A 22741-nucleotide genomic window follows, 5' to 3' on the forward strand; every position below is an offset into this window, starting at 1 on the left:
CTAGAGTAGTAACACATGGGCTGATGGTTGGACTTGATGATCCTAGTGGTCTTTCCAACCTTAGTGATTCTATGACCATGAAAATGGGCTCTAATCCTCGGATGTTGGAAGAGCCCAGGCTCACAGAGACAACCACCAGCAGCTTTTATTGATGCAATCACTAGCTGTCTTTTGGTGTGAAACTTGTGGGGTGAACTGGAGACAGCTGAAGCAATCCTGCTGGCAGGTTGCAAAAGCTGATCTGCCTTCTGTGAGCCACGCTGAGAGCTACTGAAATGTCTCTGCTCTAACAGAACCAACATGCAAGCTGAAGGCTCCAAGCACTGGTACAATGCCCTGGAGGACTCAACAAGCCTGAACAAGAAGCAGCACTTAGCCTTCCTGCTGCACCAGGCACCCCTGCAAGGTTTTGGTAGCTTCCTTGTATGATTTGGTTTTGACAGAGCCTGGGGACCGTGTGCTTTAGCTCTGTAAAAACAAAAATCACAATTACAGAGCAAAGCAGTGTTACCATCATCTCCAGTGTTTGGAGTAGATACCAAAGGTTAATGTTTGCTTATCTGTGGTCACACCCAGGCAATTCCATCAAGGAGCAACAACAATTCAGCTGGCTTCTTTCACGGTGGCCAGTGTTTCTGTGTTGAGACCGTGCATCCCCTGGCCCCTGTCCTAGGAGTTGCCACAGGGCCATGGGCTTTGCAGGAGAGAAGAGAGGGTACAGTGCTCTTGTACTTCTTGAGCTAAAGGCTACCTAAGTGAGAGAACACTCAGTCTGGAAAAATTATATGAAGGGTTGTTTCTGTTTCTTCAATGGCCTTTCTGATATGGAATGAGAAGAATGTCTACCTTCTATTTTCTGCACTCACGGCAGGGCCACTCTTTGGTTCCTCACTCCTTTCTGTCTTCTTTAAGGTTGACAGCAAAGAACTGGAATTGAGTTGTTTATGACCGTTAGTCACTATGCCCATGAGAGGAAATTACTTTTTTATTATTTGATGGCACTGTGCACTCAAGTTCATTTCTCAGCATTATCCCATTAAGGGAGATCTGGCCAACAGCTTTTCAACACTCCCCCGCATCAGGACAAATTTCCATCATGGAGTTCTGATGAGAGATCCGACAGCCAGTTTGTCTTCAAGCTTCTCCTTGACAGCCAGGAAATGAGTAAGTGCAAATACTGCATAACTGCACTTCCAACTCTGTAACGCTTACTTTTTACCTTCTGTTTAAGTGGGTTGAAAACCCAGGTATTCAGATAAAATGTGTAACAGTGCAGAGACTTGGGAGCACTTTGACACAACAGCTTTTAAAGAGTGCATGGACCAGCACTCTCAATTTCTCAGAAAGCCCCCACAGCCCACACTGCACATGTTATGCCCTCTGGGAGGACTGATGCAAGCAACCCTCTTTCATCCTGTGCTGGGAAGTGCCAGGGCTCCAAACCTGGCCCTGCCAGCAGCCCTGTTGGATCAGGGAGCAAGGAAGGGACATAACGAGCCTCTGGCTGCCAATGAAAGCTCACTCCTGCTACATATGTGCCAAAAACTATTCCTCACTCTACAGCTCAAGCCAGAGCGACATGAAAGCAAGGATGTCCAAAGAGACAGTGGCTGCCAGACACTAGCTGTGATTAATCCCAAGAAATTTGGGAAGAGTCAGAGCCATATTCTAATTACACAATTATTGCCTAGACGTGGGCAGGAGGGAAGAGGATTTGTGTTTAGGTATCTGTCTCCTTACTCCACCTGAACTCTGAACTGCTGAGACTGTTGCAGACACACTGCTGAAATACAGCAACTTGAGCTGATTCTAGTTTGGACATCAGTTTTAAAGTTCTCATTAGCTATAGTGAAAACTGGTCTCAGCCTTCATGATGGTGATAGAGGTGCTGGCAAAAGGGACCACACTCTGGTTGCTAACCAGAAATGGATACTGGTATTTCCAGTCCTTCTTCTGAGACTGTCTTAACTTGCAAGAAGGCAGCGATTGAGATTCATCCTTCATCTTTATAACCACTACTGGAGAAGAAAAGAGGGGGTGAAAAACAGCGCTTATAGTCTGGCCATGAAATTGTTTGCTCCTTAAAGTCAACAGTGTTTCAGCTTTCCAGTTGCAATGAGAAGTGATGTCTACAGTAACAATTTATGAGAAAACATCACTGGGGAGAACCGTGACCAACTCGTTTTCTGCCACTTTTGCAGGCTGTTATACCAGTGCACTGCTTAACTAGCCCCAACAAAAATGCACTCATTTAATTTCAGCTTCTTAATTGCCACTGTTAACCTATTGCTTCCTGAGACTTGCACTGCTACAGCATACCTACATGCATACTTTTCTGTGCCTGTAGGCAATGCTGTTCTCAGGTGGCAACAGGCATCTGTTTTATCATTTCTTGGCAGCCAGATTACTGCAAGTCTGGAGGAGAATCAGGCCCTCCCTTTGCTTGGATAGCAACTAGAGCACCATTATTTGAGGAGGGAAAAATTGCCCGAAGCTGTGTTGAAAGCTCTTGTCTTTATTAGCGAAAATATTAATGTTTCCCAACGTGCTCTGGATTTATAGTCAAGTATTTCGCCTTCAGTTTGGAGTTGCTTGTAAAAGCTGCCTGCTGCAGAAGCTGGGGTACAGCCCTACGGTTTGAAAGATGTCCTCAGGCTGACTGGAGTTAGAGCCCTCATTCTTCTCTAGAGGGGAACAAGTTCATCTGTGAAAAGTAAGAGAACCTAATACAGAGATTAACACAGATAAATATTGTCACCATTCCTCAGAAAGGTTAAACATCTTAAAGTCATATGGTAGGAATCAAAAAGACTGGATCATACCTAAAACGTAACACGTATGAGACCAAGCTCCTAAGCAGTTTTAGCCATAGACCTCTCCATTAATTAAACAGATTGCTGCCTACTTAGACCTGGAGCTTACTTTTCAGCCTGGAGAGAGCAGTGATAGCCAGGAGCAAGGGCAGAGCTGCAGCTAGCCCAGGGCTTTAAGCTATCTGCAGTTAAATCTCATCCGTAGTCCACTGGTAGACTGATTTGAATGGGAAGAATGGAATAACATGAGTAAGTAGCTTTGTGAGTAACGATGCCAAGATCTGGCCTTCTAGATGTAATACTTTAATCTGTCCAAGTGTATCACTGCTGTAATTACAGCCACAGGTCTTGAGTAGCTCCAGATTAGAGACCATTGATAATCCCAGCTGTGTCACACAGATGAAAGCTAAGTGGATTTACAGAGGACAGGAGGTATATAGAGACTCATTATTTTCCCACTGAGACAAAACTATTCATTAGTATATGACAGAGAGCACTCTCTGGAAAACTGGAAGTGGGTTATTGAAAATGAGCATATCCCAATAGTCCTAACACATACATGATTAACTGGTTATTAATATTCAATCCAGCAAGCTCTGTCACTAAGGTTGAGTCCCATTCCTGATGGTATTTGTAAGTCTGCACGCCCTAAATGGTGCTGATCTGCAGCATAAGAAAAAGTAACTCTAAAATCCAGGATCACATTGCAGTCAGTGCAAATTTCAGGCAGAAGGGTGTTGATTCAAGTTCACACATGCGAAATCAACAGTAGAGTTCATTTTAAAATGCTACTGTATCAGACATTCCCACTGCAGCTGATACATTAATTATGCCACAGTTCTATTGATTCGGTCTTTAGAGGCTCCCTTGCAAAATCTTCTTGTGTGAGCAATTACAGTAAGCAACTGCTCTGGTTTGAAGTGGTTTCGCTGCACCTGCTGTCCCCAGGCTGTACTGGTTAATTGTTTTTGTTTATCCCACCCTACTCTTCTCTAGCGATTTGCTTGGCACCACAGACACAGCTCACACCACTCATCAAGTGCTGTTTATTTCTGGCAGCCAGAAGTTGAAGATGTGCCTCTTTTCTTGCTGTGAGCTGCAGCCCACTTAAAACAGCTGGAGGGGAAGCGAGCAGATGCTGAGCTGTGCTAAGAGGTCTGATTACCGTTGCGGCGTGGAGGAAAAGCAAGCACACCAAAAACATACCTGCAGTTTGTCCCAAGTCCCATGTCTGCATGTTTACCTTTGAGAGGCACAGCTGGATGTCTTGTCTGTGCTTCAGGAGCTTTCCAGGAAAAATAACATGGCGACAGTCCCTGTGTGTGCTGACCTCCCAGGACCAGGGATTAGGAGCTGCAGTTTCAAGGCTGCTAGTAAAGGATTTGGGCACTGAACAGCCTAACCATGAAGCACCTGTTTTCTAGGTTGTGGGTAGAAAGTCCAGGCATCTTATTTGAGGACAGGGAGAGGCCTCAGGTGGAAAGTCTCACTAGCCAGCCCACTGAGTCCTGGGAAGCTGCGGCGCCACAAGGCTGAAAACACTGTGTGGAGAGATGTCTCCAAGCTCTCCTTCATTCCACAGATGAACAGAAAGGGAGGCCAGTGCTTCAATTCTGCTAGCGTTAGATGGAAGTCCTGGTACCTTGGGCTCCCCCCCTCCTCAACCGTGTTCTAACTGTCCAAGCTGTAAATCACATAGCATTTTTCTGAAGTGAAGCGAACACAAGGCCAAAACAGACAAACAAACCCAAAACCAACATCAGAACACATTTGGCATTTCACTCTGGCGTGGAGTTGGGACTGGGAATATCTTTGGAGTCCTACAGCCTATTGGAACAGCTTCAAATTGTGACAGAAAGCAAGGCTGTCTTTGAACCAGAAAACTTGTTGTGGGGAAGTCTCTACAGTGATACAGCATCCCTACGAATTCCAACATACTGTTTGGGCTGCCAGAAACCAGACAGGCAGACAGAAACCAAATAAGACAACTGCTGGGTTTGCACCAATGGAAGGCATTTTTTATATTAGCTTCAAAGGCTGTGCCTCATCCCTTCACTCATGTGAGTGTCTTCTCTGCACCTGGAAATAGCTGCATGTAAGTACATAAATAATCCCTTCTGCTTCTTGTGGTGGATGTGGTGGCTCCTTGAGAACAAAGATGTCATTTTGGCAGCAGCTGTGACAAAGACCTAAGCAAAGGTACTTTAGTTGAGGTGCTGGTCCCACTTGCATGCTCTTCCATTCATGCATCTCAACCTTTTTCAGAGAAAAAGGAAAGGGAGGGAGGTTGGGTAAAGAATCACCTTATCACCTTAGGTAGGAACAGTGAGAATCCTGTCACAGCACAGGCTCAGATTTCACAGGGAAACTTGGCCTGCAGGCACGGAGCATCACGATGGCCCAAGTATTTTACTGCTCTAGAGGTATGCCTTCTAACCAGCCCCCTCCACAGGTTTTCTGCAGCTTTCTCTGATGCAAACTGGCTGTATCAGAAGCTCCTCCTTATTATTCCAAGCATTATTGAAAATGTTACTTCAGGAATGACTTCAGAGGAGGACTGGAGCTTGTAACACAGCTGTCTGCTGTTGAATGGTCACAGGTGTGGAATCCTTCCAGCTGGGAGAGCAGCAGTTAACTCATGCTGCCCTATGTCTAGAAAAAATAAACTTACTTCAGTGCAGTAATTTCAGATCTTTACTGCAGTATGAGAGCAGAATTTGGCTCATTATCTAATAGCAAGTTCAATTCCCTTTGTGTTTCTATATGGATTAAACACGTGCAGTCCAGGGGAGCCAGCCAGCATTTACAGGAGCTACTGTGGTGCATGCACCTTTACAGCAAAAGCTGTATTGGAAAAAACACAAGGTATAAAAACTCTGTTTCCTTCTTCCTTCGCTCCCTCTCTAGCTCAGTGCTCACGTTGAAAGAGTGATACAAAGGACTGTCACAGCTCTGGCAGAAATGAAGGAATGGCTGGTGTGCCATGCCTATGTCCAAGCATGTCCTGAAGTGTTAACTTAGTACAAAGAGAGGATATTTTTATTGATAAACATTATATTGTCTTAGTGTAGATGTCTGACACGTTATTAAATCAAATGACAAAACACTGAAAGTAATTCATTCTAATAAAACTTTTTGATATTCCATAGACAATAGTGCTGTGAATTTTGTTTATAGTATAACACAGTAAAAACACAGAAATACAAGTTTCTAATCTCATAGGTTACCAGCAAACAGAGAAAAATGCATGCTTTAATTTCTGTTGAATTTGTAACTTACACAGGCAAGTGGAACAGCTATGCATAAAATACTATTCTACAACAAGCTGTAAAACAAACATACAGAAAGACTGACCTTATAATACTTGTACAAGTATGACAAAACCATTGTAACTCATTTCAAAAGGTAACAAATATTTTGTCTGTGGCTCCACCATTTTAACATTTCTAAGCCGACTTAATAAAAAAGCTATTTTGAATAGAATTCTATTACCATAAACCACTGATTATTTTTTTTTTCTGGCTGGCTGTCAATGAACATGATGCATCATGTGCATTTGTGCTTGGTTCCACCGACATTTTCTTCCTTATGGATCGAAGCATCGCACGGTCTTTGCACTCAGGAGATGCTGTTTGATCCTGAGTCGAACAGAAGGTGCTTGGTTTACTGACTTGTTTTGCTGTGCCTCCTGCAGCCTGACCACGCCATAAAGTACAAAACTCATGCATGCAATTCAGCAAGGTTGGTATGGTTTCATCACAGTTAGTACAAGCTCATGTAGGGACTGCATTCACAGGTCTAAGACTTTAATCACGGTACAGCGATACGTTTTCCATAAGAGCCCCAAGCAGCTACTGGATCTTGAATGTCCAACTGCTGGGCTATGACATAACCTCTCCCCCAGCCAGCCCATGGACTGAAGAGAAGCACCAGGCCTGTTCTCCTGCTCTGGTGGCCACACCAACACCAAACCACTGCCAAAGCAAACCCAGGGATTCCAGGCAGCACACAACTTTGGCAGACAGCAGCAAAAAACAAACAAACAAACAAAAAACCCCAAAAACCCCAACCCCCCCAAAACCCAACTCAAAAAAATAGCCAGAAACATCTTCCTCCTTTGGTTTCAGTCTCCAAACATTCAACGTGAGGATAATTTATTATTCCTTTGACCATCTTTTGCAAATACTATCTGCATTAGGGGCCTGGTAATGGCTCCCAACTTGACAAGGAGAGGCAATGAAATGAAACTATTTCTCAAGGAAAAAAGAAGCAAAATGCGTTCCCTCTATCAGGCACGGAGGCTCTTACTGGCAAGTTCACCCAAGCATTAATGGAGAAGACAAAATGCACACTTGTGAAGTGAGGGCAAGTACTGAGCGAGGGACTTCATTCCTCGTGTCTCTCTTCCCTTCGCCCTGATAAAAGGGTGCTGTGTTTCTCACTGGGAAGAAACACCTTTCATCAGGAGGACAGGAGTTGTAAAGATGAAGTTTTCACACAAAGCCCCGCACAAATGCAGCCCTGATGGGCTGATGGTTGGACTAGATGACCTCAGTGGTCTCTTCCAACCTCGGTGATTCTACCTATGAACCTCTGCAAAGCTTGCCAGTATCCCCACTAAACAGTAACCAGCTTTCTGTGATGCCACAGCACACTTGCTCTCCATTTGTGCTGTACAAATGCAGATTTGTGTCCTTTGCTTGCTGTGCATGTCGAAAAGCCCTTAAGAACCAAGTTATTCCACAAACTCCCTGCTTTGGCTTCTGCCAAGAATTCACTGTAGTCAGCAGTAGCTCAAGTTCTGCACTTGCTCATTTGTCCTAAGCATGGTGTCACTTCATAACACAAATCTGAAATAAAGATATGTTATGCTCAGACGTTTTGACTCACCAGTAAGAATTACTGAAAGGACTTTTTCCTGAACATCCAAGAGGAACTCAGACTTATCCTCGACAACATGCAGAAGTTCGTTTCATGCAAATCTCGACGATGACATGAATATGTATGACAGACTTATGCAATACTTCACACAATCAGCCTTCATCTTCTAGATGTTTATTTTCTAATCTAAGAAATCCACAAGTCGTTAGGAGGCACCACCAAAAATGATTCTACCATTGCTCTTTTGTTTCCCAGCACTGAGCCCTACTGTAATTCAAATGGAAGGCAATGATACCTGATATATTCTACGATTGAGATCAACTGACCTACCTGAAAGCAAACAGCAGGGTGGAAACACAGCAGTGTCACATTTGTGAGCGCTGGGCTCATCTGACTGGAGGGTTTCAAGAGGGAGATCCTCGCTTTAGCTTTAGGTGAGGACTGAAATTGGAGTTTTACTAATTTCACTGATTTTTTACTAATTTTTACTAATTTTGCCAACACAGGGAAACACATGATAGAACCAGAGGCTCAGCTCCTACCGAAGGACAAATAAATAAATAAAATGCATAAACACCTCGGTGCACAATTTCCTGACCTCCTCAATATCTCTTCTTTTTAAATTATTTTTTAAACCTATCCTTACATTCAGAATACGCAACCGGAACTTCCAACGACTGAAAATAATTACAATTGGAAATATGAATGCAGAGCTATAGGCTGCTCAGGCTTTTGACCTGCTGCATTATAGACGTACAGCTGCTGTACACCATTAGCAGTACCTCGCTAATACAACGTGGAAACAACTCAAAACTCATTATCACCTCTTGTACTTAGGAGTAGATATGTATGAGTATCATTGGGTCTTAGCCCATGATAGGGCTTTATTCCCACAGAAATGGCACAGTGTCCACAGGGCTTCATTTTAACAATGGCAGACATATTAGGTATAGTATATATATACTTATTTGCTATTTGAATAGAATCTATGTTTATACATTAAGAAAAAAACGAGGCCCCAGATCCACCAATAAAAATTACATGAACTTCTGACTGATTCTCTTAACAAAAAACAGTATCCTGTAGTTTGGCTCCATAAAACACACCCAGCTCGTATCTATGAGGGTTGCTCTGAAAGTAATGCCTCCTATTTCGCCGTGCTGTCCCATGATGTCAGAGGCAGATGTTGGTGGCACGGCAGCAGAGATTGAACCTTGCCACCAATGCCCCATTGCATGTTGTTGCCGTGTGACAGATGGCAGCAGAGGGGCAGCCTGACAGAGCGGCATCCGGCATGGAAGCATGGATGAAGCCAAGGTGTCACCGAATTCCTCCATGTGGAAAAAATGGCACCACTGACATTCATCAACACTTCCTGAACGTCGACGGCAGCCAAGCAGTGGCTGTGAGCACAGTGAGGGGCGGGTGGTGCACGTCAGCAGTGGTGCCAGCAACAGTGGTCACTTCCACTGGTGCAGATTTTTATGAGTGTGGCCTACAGGCTCTTGTTTATCACTGGTGAAAATGCACAGCTAATGGTGACAATGTTGAAAAATAGCATTTCGTAGCTGAGAATGTGCTCTATCCAACAGCGTTATCGTACTCTTTGTTACAGTTTCCATGGGAATAAATAGGAAGCATTACTTTCAGAGCGACCTACATACAACCACCTACTCAGCTCAGTTACGTTTAGTGCATGATGAGTTTCACTCCATAACAGAAATCAAACAGGGCTGTATCCATTTCATTCATTTTTGCAGCTGGCAGGGTGAGTACAGTATATTTGCAAGCCAGTAAGTAATGAGGGCACTGAAGATATACAATATCCTCACACACACAATTCCCTTTGAAGAGCCTTTTAGAAGGCATCCTATTAAAAGTCTTCCCTGCCCCATTATTTGGCTATTTTGGTGGCGTGGGGCATTGTAGGGCAGACCGTAGGCTGACTCTGTCTTGCAGTCTGGAGGTTCAAGTTCAACCATATGCCACACAAAGATCTCCTCGCATTTTCTCCCATCGATTTACCAGGTCAAAAACTACACCCTATTTCTGTTAGCCCAGGGTGCCAATTTTGTGTTAGGGAAGCAGGACAGGGGTCGGCTTCAAAGGCAAAGGGTTTCAGCTTTTGAGAGGGGAAGCGAAATCCTGAATCCTTGTAACAAAAGGAGCAAACCAAAATCCTAAGCAAACTAGCAGGCTGTTGGGTTTACGGGATTGTTGACCCTTGAAAAAGACTTCATCCCAACTCCCAACATCTCTACAATACCTGTGCATCTCATCTCTATCACAAGTCCTCCCATACGGTGTCCTGGTCCCAGACAGATGTTCCCACCCAAACAAACACCTGTTTGTTGCTTTGACTTTGAGCAGGACTCAAAGTCAGGATATAAAGCATGTTTTTGCAGCACAGTTTCCAACTTAATTTCGAGTGCTTGCTCAAGAGCAGTCAACAGCACAATTGTGTTCACATAGGAAGGTCCTGGAGGCAACCACACTCTTTGTGCCCCCAGATCTACTTTCCTAAACTGCATCAGTAATAAAAATCTCCTCAGTAGCAGCCTGCTAGCGAACAGTTTATAGAAGTTTTACAGACTTTTCAAAGTCACTTTCTTTATTTTAATCCAAGGCACGTTTGATACAGGCCCTCCTCATCAGAGTTATCTGCTCGTTAATCACACACAATTTCACCTGCCGGCCTCTTCAAATGGGAACATTTTGCTGCAGCTGCTCCTGATGAGAGCCTTCACTCTGAGTAAGTGCTGCTTTTGCTGAGCACTTAATGGCGATGCCAAAGAGCTGGATTCATTAAAATGAACTTTGCACTGAAACACTTCAGCGTGTGCTTATCTTTCAATACACAGACTTCTGCACGAAGTATGAGTTTCGAGTTAAGCAGGTCTTCGGTATTGCAGTGACAAAGGGGGGTGCAAGCAGGCCCTTTCCTTCATTATAGCACGAGATCAGATTAATGAAACATCCAGCAGTGGGAATTATTTTGCTGGGAAGCCAAGCTGCCTGCCTTATCTGCCAGATGTGCTGATGGGAAACCTCAAAGGCAAAAGCTCAATATCTGAATTAATCCATCATCAGCTACCACTGTCCTCATAGGTTCAGGCATGCACCGTTACACTTTGTTTCCTGCACCTGGCAAGAAAAAGTTGACGTGCAACTGTTGATATAAAATTCCTATGCCGATTTCTGGCACCATTTAAACTCTACTTGATGAATGAAGATTACATTGACAGGACGGCCGTCAGATTGCTTCAGTGTGGAAGTATTAAAACCTGTTCCACGAGGCTATTAGAAAAAGTAAAACAAAAATTACCTAAAATATACCACAACAAATTTAACTACATAAGGACATTACAAAATCTGGAGCTTTACACAAGTTGTGCTTTTTAAGAGGCTTCCCTGAAATCAGATGCTTCTGCCCTAGTTTCTGCCCTGGTTTCAGCTGGGACAGAGCAGATTTTCTTCATAATGCCTGTTATGGGGCTGATTTGGTTTTAGGAGAAAAACAATCTTGGTAGCACACTGAGGTTTACTTGTTGCTGAGCAGAGCTGTACAGAGCCACAGATATTTCAGTTTTTCAGTACTGTCCTGTCAGCAAGGAGGCTGGAGGGCACAAGAAGCTGGGATGGGACAGAATCAGGACAGCTGACCTAAACTGGCCAAAGGGACATTCCACACCATATGGCATCGTGTGAGAAGCCTATAAGGCTAAGAGCTGGTAGGGGCAGCCACTGCTCAGGGACTGGCTGGAATTTGGCCATCTCACTGGGAGGCAGGGAGCGAGGGGCTGTGTGGCGTTTAGCTGCTTGCTGGGTTAAACCACAACCATTCCATAGAATCATTTAGGTTGGGAAAGACACAGGCAGAAGATGATCAGATCCAACCATCACCTGACGTTACCAAGTCTGCAGCTAAACCACGTACCTAAGCACCATGTCCACACATCTCTCACACACTGCCAGGGACTCCACCTCCCTGAGCAGCCTCTTCCTCACCACCTTTGGCATGGTCTCTAATCTAATCTCACCTGGCACAAGCTGAGTCTGCTTCCTCATGTCCTACCAGTTGTCACCTGAGAAGTGAGCCCTCTACAACCTCCTTTCTGGTAGTTATAAAGAGTGATGAGATCTCCTCCTCCACACAAAACAATCCCAGTTCCCTCGAATGTTCCCTCTAGGTCTTGTTTTCTCGTCCCTTCACCGGGGATATTTAGCTTTGACAACTTGGCCGTGATCTCAGGCTTATTCAGGGTGGTAAACTATAGATTTTAGGACCAAATTTTATCTGCTGGTGTTCAATGAAAGAAATTGCTATTATCTTCCCTGATTGCTTTCCCGTGAATAAAGAAAACTTTTCCATAAGGCATGGATTTGCCCACACCTGATATGGATTCTGGAGATTCAGTCCAACAAGTCAGAGCAGGCTGGGTGGAAGTTGATGCACCTACAAAATATGCTTCAAACGAGAGGCCATTAAAGGCTTGCTACGAACAGAATATTCACATAGATCTCCTCAGAGGTGTCTAGCCATTAATAGGTATTCGTTCATCTATTCCAAAAAGAAAACAAAGAATTCATTCATCTTTACAAAGACACAGAACAACAGTCCTTTTCAGGACTTACTGCTGTGAATATGTATATTGACCCTGAAATAAATCATTGGAGTTTTGTTGTTAGTTTCAGTAGAGGTCAGTTTTCACTCAATCTTACTTTAAGGCTTGCATTATACTTGGGACACTCACTCCTTCTCTAATTTGAAGAAAAGTGGCTGAGGTCTTGTGTATACGTTCCTTAAAAACAGGGCTTTGAACCCACGTGGATAAATCTGTACAAAACATAACATGGGCCGACGTCCCTGGGCTTAACTCTGTTTTAGCACAACCTACATTGGTTGCTGACCAAGTGCAGTGCCACGAATACAGAGCAGTTTTAAATCCAGCTACGCATGTCCATTGAGACTGAGTTTTAAAGTACATGTTTAAACAGCTTTAACTTTCCAGTACTAAAACTTTGAAACAGATACACCTGACGCTTCTGCATCTCAGCAAGCTTCACTGAAAGCCATCAGGGCTTTAAAAAAATAATTAAATAAGAAACATTTGTCAGTCAGCAGAAAGTTAGCATTCTCTCAAAGGCTATCCAACAATATTCAGTCTGCATTGTGTCTTATAAGCATTAATGTGGTTATTTGGAAAGATCATATAAAAATTGTTCGTCTGACAGCAGAATAGTAAATGTTACCCTCAGGTTGCTCCAGCTACACTGAATGTTGCCGTTCTAAAAGACTGCTTGTTCTTAAGATAAAACAAAAAGCCAGTCATGCATCTTGAACGGTAAGGATGAGCATTCGTTTTCACAGGCACAAACATCACAAATCCAAAGCATGGTAATTAATTTCGATGACGTAGCTGTGGACAGGAAGCTGAAAACAAGGCAGGCAAATGTAAACACAGAGGGGAAAAAAAAACCCAAAACGAAACACCAATTACATCAGTGAAAATCTCTTCTCATGCACACGCTTCAGATTGGTGTTCCTACAGCAGTAACGATCTACCAAAAAGTGCAGTGTGTCAAAAAAGACAAAACATGATCATAATTCAGCTTTGGTAGGGACAAAAGCAGTTTCTGCATGCCTTAAGACCTCCCCCCGTGTCATTCTACCTTTGAACCACCGTGCAAGGAAGGCACCGTCATGCTGAGCATGAGGGGTCACATTTTGACACCAGCTGGGACAAAATCAGGTTGGAGCGAGCTGAGGAAAAGGCTCTTTCATCTCCCTTTGAAACATTCACTAAGGATTGCCTGAAACCGCCAGCAATGGAACCAGAAACACCTGACTGGTCCCAAGACCAGAGCGGCCTCAAGCTTAAAGCTGACCCTTGCTTTTGGAAGAGCAAAAAGTGAATCCGAATCACTGCTGCGTTCCGAACCACACCTGAGCCCAGTGCCCCAAGCCCACGGCACTGCTGCCAGGCGCCCCATAACCTCCCTGCCCCACGTGGGCAGTCACTGAGGTGCTCTGTGCCTGTGGCCGAGCGGCAGCTTCCCCCACACTCTGCATCTCGGGAGGGAAAGAGCCCCTCTGCTCCATCAAGTAAAGCTATTAACACACCCTGCGTGTCAGTAGAACTGTCTGAGTTCTGGGTGGACGCTACAAAAATCGCCTAAGTTTTTGCTTTGGGGACTTTTCCACAAGCTAACAAACTGGACAGGCTCTCCTCTGTGGAGACAAAAAAACATTCAGTTGGTCTTTTCTGTTCCAAACCAGGTCTGCACTGGTCGATCTGGTTGCAAATCGTAAGCGCATCTCTCTGGAACTATCAGCACAGGAAGTGCTTGTCACGTCGTTTATGGCACAGATACCGGCAGTCCAACATACCTTCTGCTTCTGCTCAGAGCAAACAGCCGGCAGAACATCCCTGCTCAATGCACAAGCTTCAAAACAAATGTCAGGTTTCACGCGTAACGCAAAGCTATGAGACGCTACAGTATTTAATGCACACCAGTAGGAAAGGCTCCTAAAAAAATACTCCTGCGGTTTTTGTGCCGTGGGATAGGTAACAGCTATTTCGTAGAAATAGATCCAACTGGCTCCATTGGAGCAGCAGTATAAATACTCAAAATAGAAGTAATAATAGGCCCCGTAGGCCCTGACGTGGAACTTTTGTTTTGTTTTCCCCCAAATCTGTTCCTTCTGTCAGCAAGGAAAACACTCTGCTTCCAAACAACTGCGTCCTGCTACAAGGAGTATAGCTGTGTATTCGTGGGGTGGATTTTACTGAAATGTGCCACATCGTTGCTAATGTTGTTGCATTTGAGGAAGTATTTTAGGCATTTTAGTGGTTATTATTAATCTCATTAACAAAGAAGGAAAGAAACAACCACACACACACAAAAAAAAGCAACAAGAAGGTACAATGGGCTTCCTAACACTTATGAGAAGACTGCTCCAACAACAGGCTGCATGGCTCAACAGGTAGCAAGACAACTATTTTCCAGAATTAGCAGTGATAACACAGGCATGCCAATGGCTCTGTTCTCTGTCCCTGGGCCCACCCATCTTCTTGCCAGGGATCCACAAGTATGCGTTATTTGCTGAGGGCAGCAGGTCATGGCTTTTTCTGATGGACTTCTCCAATGGGCACGGTGCAATGGCTGCCAAAGGATCCACGCATTTAGCATAACCAAGAAAGAAAAGAAGGTGCAGAGCTGAATGGAAGCCACAGGGTGTAAATATTTTGATTTACATCATTCTGTTCCAAAGAAAAGTAAGCAAAAACAAACGTTCCAAAAGTGAAAACAAATTGATAGCTGGATTTATCATTGTGCATAGGACGGGTTTTTTTTTTTTAAGTTTAGCTTTAAGTTGTTTTTTTTTTTGCTAAGGTTTAGGAGGGTTCTATGGTTTCATGTTTTGTTTTTTTTTTAAACCTAGGGTTTGCTATGTCTTTATTACCAATATTTGCCACTGCTTGTACCATAGACAAAAACATTCATCTAGTTGGTATTATATTAACACACTTGTAGTAGAACATATACAAGAACGGGGAAAAAATGAATCAGAAGTGATCAGTGCTTAAAGTAAATACAACAGCCAGCGCTGGCAAGAATCCACAGTATCAGTACAAACAAATGTAGCCGTGATAGTGTTCCTGATGGGGTTGGATCTGCCTGTGTATTAATACAGAATTATACAAAATCTAGCAAGGATACTGGAACAATGAATAGCTAAATTTTCACAATAACTTAAGATCTGTGAGCGAGTCTGCGTTGTAGATATTACACATTTTAAAAGTGCCATCTCTCTCTCCATCTTCTTCCCTCCCAGAGGAGGTGTGACGAATCCACATGATCTGCCATCAGAGAAGTTCAACTGTTTAAGAAAAAGACAAATATCTGGCCAGGTCCAGTGTATTCTTTAAAGAGTGGCAAACAATGACTTCAGTAACTGTGTCTGTGCAAAATACGCCTCTTTCCTTTTAAAGAAACCAGTGTCTGTAACTCATTTAGAAAAGTTTTGACACGTACTGATGTCCTCAGAACAAATAAGACGTGAACTATAGAATCCCCCCAAAACTACAAGAAATCTGATGAAGCAAATAAAGTTCTGACCTTCCGTTTCCAGGTGTAGATGACAGAAAAACAGGACGTCTCCTCGGTAGCCCTGCTGGGCTGGCAATCAAGCTATTGCTTGGAAATACCACAAACACCCTATTAATAAAACGCCGACATCAATAACAAAATAGTAGCAGTGTTTATCCTTTAAGCCCGTGTTTACCTTCCATTCCTCATCACACCTGTACAGGATTCATGATTGACGGTGCAGTCACTGTCTGTTGCCTTGACAGTCTTCTCTGAATAAGCAGTCAATCCACTCGTATGTTGAGTACCTTGAATTAAATTCCCATATTACACTGCCCTGTGACTTTTGGATCGTTACAGGAGACCCAGAGCTCAGAAGGAGAAGCTGCAACACAGGATGTTGATCTCAGGCAATAAAAAACCACAACCAAAACGAACAAACAACAACAAGAAAAAAAAAAAGAAAAACACAACCAAAAAAATCCCAGAATTCTCCTCGAAAATCAGCCCCTGTATGATGTACCCTCTTCTGCATTGTAGCAATAGTCTTAAGACATAAATTAGATTAGTCTTCCATCAAATAACTTAAAAAAGGAATTGTAGCAGACCAGTTTTGCCTGGCTTGATGCCAGTTAGCAGCCAGTTCATCTAGAGACCAGTCACTGTCCAAAAACTGAGCTAAGAAATCACATGAATGTCGAAAAAAAAAAAAAGAAAAAAGAAAAAATATCATCTTCACATCGATGCAGGATTTTTTTCCAGGTTGTGGGGGTCAGGGAGAGGGTAAACCGAGATGGGGCACAGGTCCTATGGACAGGATATACTTCACGACTTGGAGGTGCACCGCTTTCAGGAGATGCCAGCCGTGGTTTGTATTGCACAGGTAAGAAGGACGTCCCTCCTGACAGTCTGCAATGTGCGTTAGTGATCTCTGCACATGGGCAAGTTCACAAAAGTGAAAACATTGAATTCTGTCATGATGGAGAAACACAGGAAGATGCCATACAGGGAAAGGCACACGCACCCTAGCTTCTTATCCAGTTTCCATTTGTTCATGTGCACGCCGAAAACCTACAATAAACACAGAGTAAGCCACCAGAGCAGGATCTGTTTGATAAAATGGTAAATCCTTTGTCAATTACAGGAGCACAACAATGACTGTGCCCACGCCAAACACCATCAACTGGAAGCAGATGTAAGGTAGGCACTGCAACAAGTGAGCTCAAGCCCGCTGCTACAATCAATCTGAGCATCTCCCTCACAGAGCTTGGGGCCATATTGACTTGCATTCCCTTGACTGCTGGCCCAATGGCCTTAGGTTTCTGCAATGAATTTCACTTTGGTAATTCAATTGGAAGTGCTTTAAAAGGCTATACTCCCTTCTATTCACTTATAACACTTCCAGTGCCTCTCTGTCTCTCAATTTGGAGCTGAACCAGCTAAGGCTGTGCCTGAATTTGCTTAGTTTGCTTCAACACAAACCTCTTGCAGTTAAAGTGCAGGAGAACTGTGCTGTTGTGCTGCATGGGGCGCTCCCTGCCATAGCCGCTGGTCTGGGGAGTTGGAAGATGACACAAGGATATATTCATCCTATTCTCTTTGTTTTTCCTGGTCTACTTTCATGATGGACTTGGCCAGGTCAGGGAACAGGAGCCACGGCTTTCAATAGAAACACTGACACATCCCAGCACAATTTGTTCTGGCCTGTGTTGTATCTTGGAAGGTTCTTGCACAGCAAACTGTGCAGCATTTACTGCATCTCTTCAACAGGAAAATGCATCTTTTCATACTTCAAGGGATCTGATTCAATGTCAGCATGCTAAATGACTAGGGATTACTAATGGACTTGCCAGAGGTTATCCTGGGGAAAACATAAATACAAGAAACATCCTATGACAGTGATAGCCTCTGTCAAAAGCCAGATTAAAGTACTGGGAAGTTTACAATAGCAGCGACCATTTCTATCCCTTAACAACAGCCTTTGCAATCACAAGTGCAGCTGGAGGCGAGAAAAGAATCAAGTGAAGGAAATATCCATAAAGTCACTCTTTTGAAAATAAAGGACAAAAGACTATATACATACTGTGACAAAAACAGATGCCAGCAAGAGACCAACAGAATAGATGAGTCCTCTGCTGTTTAACCGAATCTGGAAAAGAAGGAAGTTTACAAAACCACGTCACAACTTCAAGCAACAATAATTCTCTCTGCCAATCATCCAGTAAACCTCAACTGCTGAATTGCTGGACTGCCTTGCAAGCTGTCAAAGCCAAGTCAGATCACTGCATCGTGGGAATTGCTAATGTAGTGATAAGCAGCACTGCAATGCTGTGATTGGCACCACGTGTAACTGCTGAAGCCCTCCTATCATTTTGTCTCATGGCCAGAGAAAAATTGCTGAACAACAAGCTGAATATTATTCCCAAATTCTAAGCAATTATTTAGTTCCGTTCCCCAAGTGCACCTGAGAAGAGAGTCTGACTTCCAGAGTGGAGGATGGGGTTATCAGTCCTGGCATCTCGCTAACCTGAGCCTGCAGTGAACACTCAGGAGCCTCTGTGAAAATCTGTGCTGGAGACAGGCAAGCATGCTGCAAAAACAGTGTGGGGAGGGTATCTCTCTTCACCTGGATGTACCATTTGTGGTGGGGATGGGCTGATGGTTGGACTTAGCAGTAGCTTTCAACCTTAATGATTCTATGTTCACTACCTGTGCAAATGGCTACAGCACAATGGCCATTGGCTCTGAAAGGTACTGCTGTGTTTCATAAGCTATAAATGTGTGTGTGTGTGTGCAGAGGACCTGATGACGTAGTCGTTACATGCAGCATCCATACAGCACTCTCACCAGACTGACTGTCCAAAGAAATGAAAGATTTGAATTGCTTCAGAATGTGAAGGCCAATTTTGGCACTAACTGCTTAACTGAGGGTGAAAATGTCACGGTCCCACTGGTAATGTGAACTCCGGGTTCAGAAGGAAGCCTATTTCCACAGCTATAGAAGTCTCCAAGGCCACTTCCACTTGCAGCTTCTATTACCGGTCTCAAGCAAACACTGAAGTTTTGCTGAAATAAGAACTGCTCCATACACATCATGCTCTGACCCAGGAGATGCTTTTCTTCAATACTGTTCTCCCTGAGGAGCCAGGGCAACCTAATGTGGGGCTCTGTGCACACATCAATGCTGCATGTACAGTAGGTCCTCTTCAGCTTCCACTGATATCAATGGTCCACAGAGGACAGCCAGCCTGTATTGCCATCTTAGTTACTCTAAAATGCAAATAAAACACAACACAAACCTACAAAGACTTCAAACACACTAACTTTGTATAACAAAAAACTAAAGCCAGATCACCCCTACCCCAGACGAGCAGCAATTGTGCAGGAATTGTGCTAGTCTACAATAAAGTCCCATCTGGATCTATGTCAGGAATTCAGCATGACCATGGCCAATGCCTGTAAGAACTGTCAGTATGAAATATACCAATCGGAAAGGAATCTACAGAAAAAGGAAGCAAACGAAACAGACTGCATTACTTTAGCACGGAAAATGTCTGAATTCAAGCTGAGGTGCAGACACTGCTTCTCAGTTACAGCACCAGCCTCCACGAAGAGAACAGACACGTGGAAGGACGACAGGTCATCAGGCCTCTGACTGAAATGAGGATTTGCTGAGGATGCTGCTTCCAAAAATATTTGGGGCTGCTTTATTTGGAATATCTGCAAGGCCCCTCCTTGGAGGTCACTCATGGGAATAGCTGTTGCTGTTAAGAATTACCCAAAATTAAGAAATGTGCACTAATTACTTAAGACACGTTGATGAATGTAACAGGAACATACGTCGTGCTGCTTATCCCATGAGGGCAAAGCAAACGGGGTAACCTCAGCAGCAGCGTGAGCAGCGGCTGCCCCTCGTTGTGGTACTGCACTGAAAAACTCAAGTTTCACTCCAGGTGAACATTTTTCAGCTCTGGTTTTAGTTATCTAGCAATGTTCCTGACCCAGCTATTAGCTATTAATTAACCTAGAAGATAACTTTCCTTTATGAGGCTTGGTCGGTCCTGCAGAAATAAAGGATTTCCTGGGAGGAAAGAAAGGCTGTTTTCTAATGCACTTCTTACTTTCTGCACCACAAAAATCAGGCTGTTTATTAGGGTCGCTGTCTTTTTTCAGATTACCTCTGGACAGCAGGATTAAAGTCCTTCCATGCACATAGTGAAGGGTGGTTTCCTTGGGGGAAAAAATGCTAGCTGAGGAATGCACTTTGTCTGGAAGCTCATTTGGCTGAACCACATACAGATCACAGCTGTACTTTGTGGAAGAAAAAATGAAACACTGAGTGCAAATCCTTGTCAATGAACTCAAAGCGTGATAAAAGCTGTGCAGAATACCAGAGGTGACTCAGGGGGTGATGTGTACATGGCATCTCCCTGCCATGCCACGGAACAGGCAGAAAGGGCACAGAGCAGGACAAAGAACAGGCAATAAAGCAGTGAGAAGGCAATGAAAGCCAACAGAAAGATAGAGCAAACTGACACTGATACAAGCCTGTCCTCACAGCAGAGCTGCCCTGGGAAGGCTGTGAGCTGGTGTCCACAGATGGGTGCAGGGTGCAATTCCAAATGCACGAGACTTGGGAATACTGTGCAGTGTTAGTTCACCTGCATGCAAATGTGTAATTAGTATGGCTTGCTGACTGAGTGCAAAGCACCTATGCATAGTGTGCCCAGGACAATGGCACAGTTCAGCTGCTGTGTCGAGGGCCTCTGGCTTATTTAAGACGGCCCTGCAGCAAGCTGATTCACAGCAGTACGAAACCTCCCTCATAGCAGACACAGTTCCTGCTGAAGCCTGTTGCCCAGACACTTCTTCCTGAAAAGGTTTCTTGGAGCAATTCAGTGCTTTGAGATCCTCATATTGAGAAGACAACCAAAGCTATCTAGGTTTGTTCAGGTCAAAGATGCAATAGTGCACTGGTCTCAGAGGGATATTTTTTGCTAAATATATTCAGTCCACTGAAGAAAGATTTCCTGGGAGCCAGCTGAAACTCACTGCCAAGCTTATTGGGGGCTGCAGCCAGAGGGCTTGGAGATGTTCTCCATTAAGTCCTGCACTGGTGCTTCAGCAGGATAAAAGCACACATTCCCTTCTATCAACTCTGCTACTGGGCACTGAGCTATCGAATTCTTGCAGTAAGAGGCTGCAGAGGCTCTGCCAAAGCTCTTGGCTAGCCAATGTCTAGCTTTAGAAGTAGACAAATAATGGAAGCCTTCAAACATTAATAAAAATAATGTTTGTTTCCAACAAATGCTGCTGCTACTCATGTAATACCAGCAAAGAGAGCACAAGCTTTCAAATGTGCCTGCTTCAGATTTGCTCCAAGCATGTTGGGCTTTGGAAAGCATTGCCACTAAATAGTGCACGGCAAGCGCTGCTCATCAGAGGAATGAGGCAGGTATGACAGCTTCCCAGTTTTCTCCTGCTTGACAACACAGTAGAGGTTTTCCTGCAATTCCCTTCTATTTAGGCCTGCACTGAAGCCACCTGCCCACAGCAAAGGCTGCAATCACAAACAGCACACAAGGAAGCACGCTGCTTTAACTCTCTCTCCAACCCTGGCGACCTCTCAAATTTTTCTCATGCAATGCCACTTCACCTCAAAAAGAAACACCAATGGTGGAATGCTTTATGTAGCACTGATCAATGGTTCTGAGATACTGTTACATCCAAATTAGGCTGAATGGCCACCATTCACTTACTTTTTCCATTCTACAGTTGACTACAGAGTCCTTCTGCGGTTGGTTCTGGACTACCTGCACCTTTCCACAAACCTCCCATAAACTACAGCTCTGGAGTTACTTTTCTGATTGATGAACTTCTTCTGCTTCACTGTTGTTCAATTCAGCCTTTTAACTGTGAGTGCAGGAGCTCAAAAGACTCTGAAATCTGGTACAAAATCTTAAGAAAAATGTGTCCTTGATCTGTCACATCTGGGTACAAATCAGCCAAGCATCCTTCTCAAAGACACGTGGCATTTCCTTGAGTCTGTGCAATGCCTTTCCTCAGGGTACATGACCACATACAAGCCTGGGGAAAACAATACTAGAAAAGCTTCAAAACTCACATTAAGGAAGGAGATTTAATTCCAGGTTTAGCAGAAAACAGGGCATCAGCTGGAATCTTCTTAGTTTTGGAAGTAAAGGCTCAAATCTCAGCTCAGACATAGGAAATGCTTCTACTCTAGGGAAAACTTTCTGCAAACGAAGTGCTTGCTTGTACTGCAAGAAGGAAAAGTCAGCATTCCCGAACTGTCCTTTGAGGCTTGGCTTGTGTCTAGCAGCTGAAGCGAGCCAGAAGAACTCTGTTTTGACTGATTACACATGAAAGGCTTGCAGAAGTTCAAATCCTACTTTGCCTGCATTTAAATTGAGGCTATCTCCCTGCATCCTGTGCAAAAAACATGAAGGTGCTGTCACCAACTCCTGCTCTTCCCAGACAGCTCTTGCAGGCAACAAGAAACTGAGGGTAAAGCTAAACAGCAGAGGAAAAACAATGGAAATAAAATCAATGTAATTCCATTCTTCAGTTTTCCTTCAGCTCCTGGCAGTTGCTGAAAGGAAAACAAGGAGCTGGTGCCAAAAACCAAACTGGTTTTGCTCCAGGGCTCAAGTATGAGAAAAATTACCTCATTCGGGAATATTAAAAGGACTCTACTGTGTTTCCAGTACCTCGGTTGCAAAAGTCACAGGTCCCAAGTCTGCTTGAGTATCCCTTTCCTGCAGTGCCTTTGCCAGACAGTGGAAAGTCAGAGTAAGCTCCTGCATTGCCCAGGTCTTGCCATGAGACAAAAGTGGAACTCCACAAATTGGAAATTCAGACACATACTGCATTCCTGCATGTTTCAGTGGCATTTCCTTCCCAGGGCTCTTTTGAGACACCTGAGAAAGCATTCC

The 22741-nt window shown here is 44.0% G+C and overlaps 1 protein-coding gene across 2 annotated transcripts in view; it reads right to left on the minus strand.

The window, feature by feature from the left end:
- Positions 1–15202: 15202 nt before the first annotated feature.
- Positions 15203–22741, minus strand: part of SLC24A3 (solute carrier family 24 member 3) — an 83629-nt gene continuing 76090 nt past the window's right edge. For both annotated transcript variants that reach the window (XM_052701361.1, XM_052701370.1), the window contains exons 15-16: positions 17872–17937; positions 15203–16859 (exon numbers count right to left, since the gene is read on the minus strand). In XM_052701361.1, the coding sequence (XP_052557321.1) occupies positions 16710–16859; positions 17872–17937 (216 nt within the window). In that variant the 3' untranslated portion in view covers positions 15203–16709. The remainder of the gene's footprint in view (positions 16860–17871; positions 17938–22741) is intronic.

This window comes from Tympanuchus pallidicinctus, unplaced genomic scaffold, assembly GCF_026119805.1.
Source record: "Tympanuchus pallidicinctus isolate F22 unplaced genomic scaffold, pur_lepc_1.0 scaffold1, whole genome shotgun sequence".
Lineage (NCBI taxonomy): Eukaryota > Metazoa > Chordata > Aves > Galliformes > Phasianidae > Tympanuchus > Tympanuchus pallidicinctus.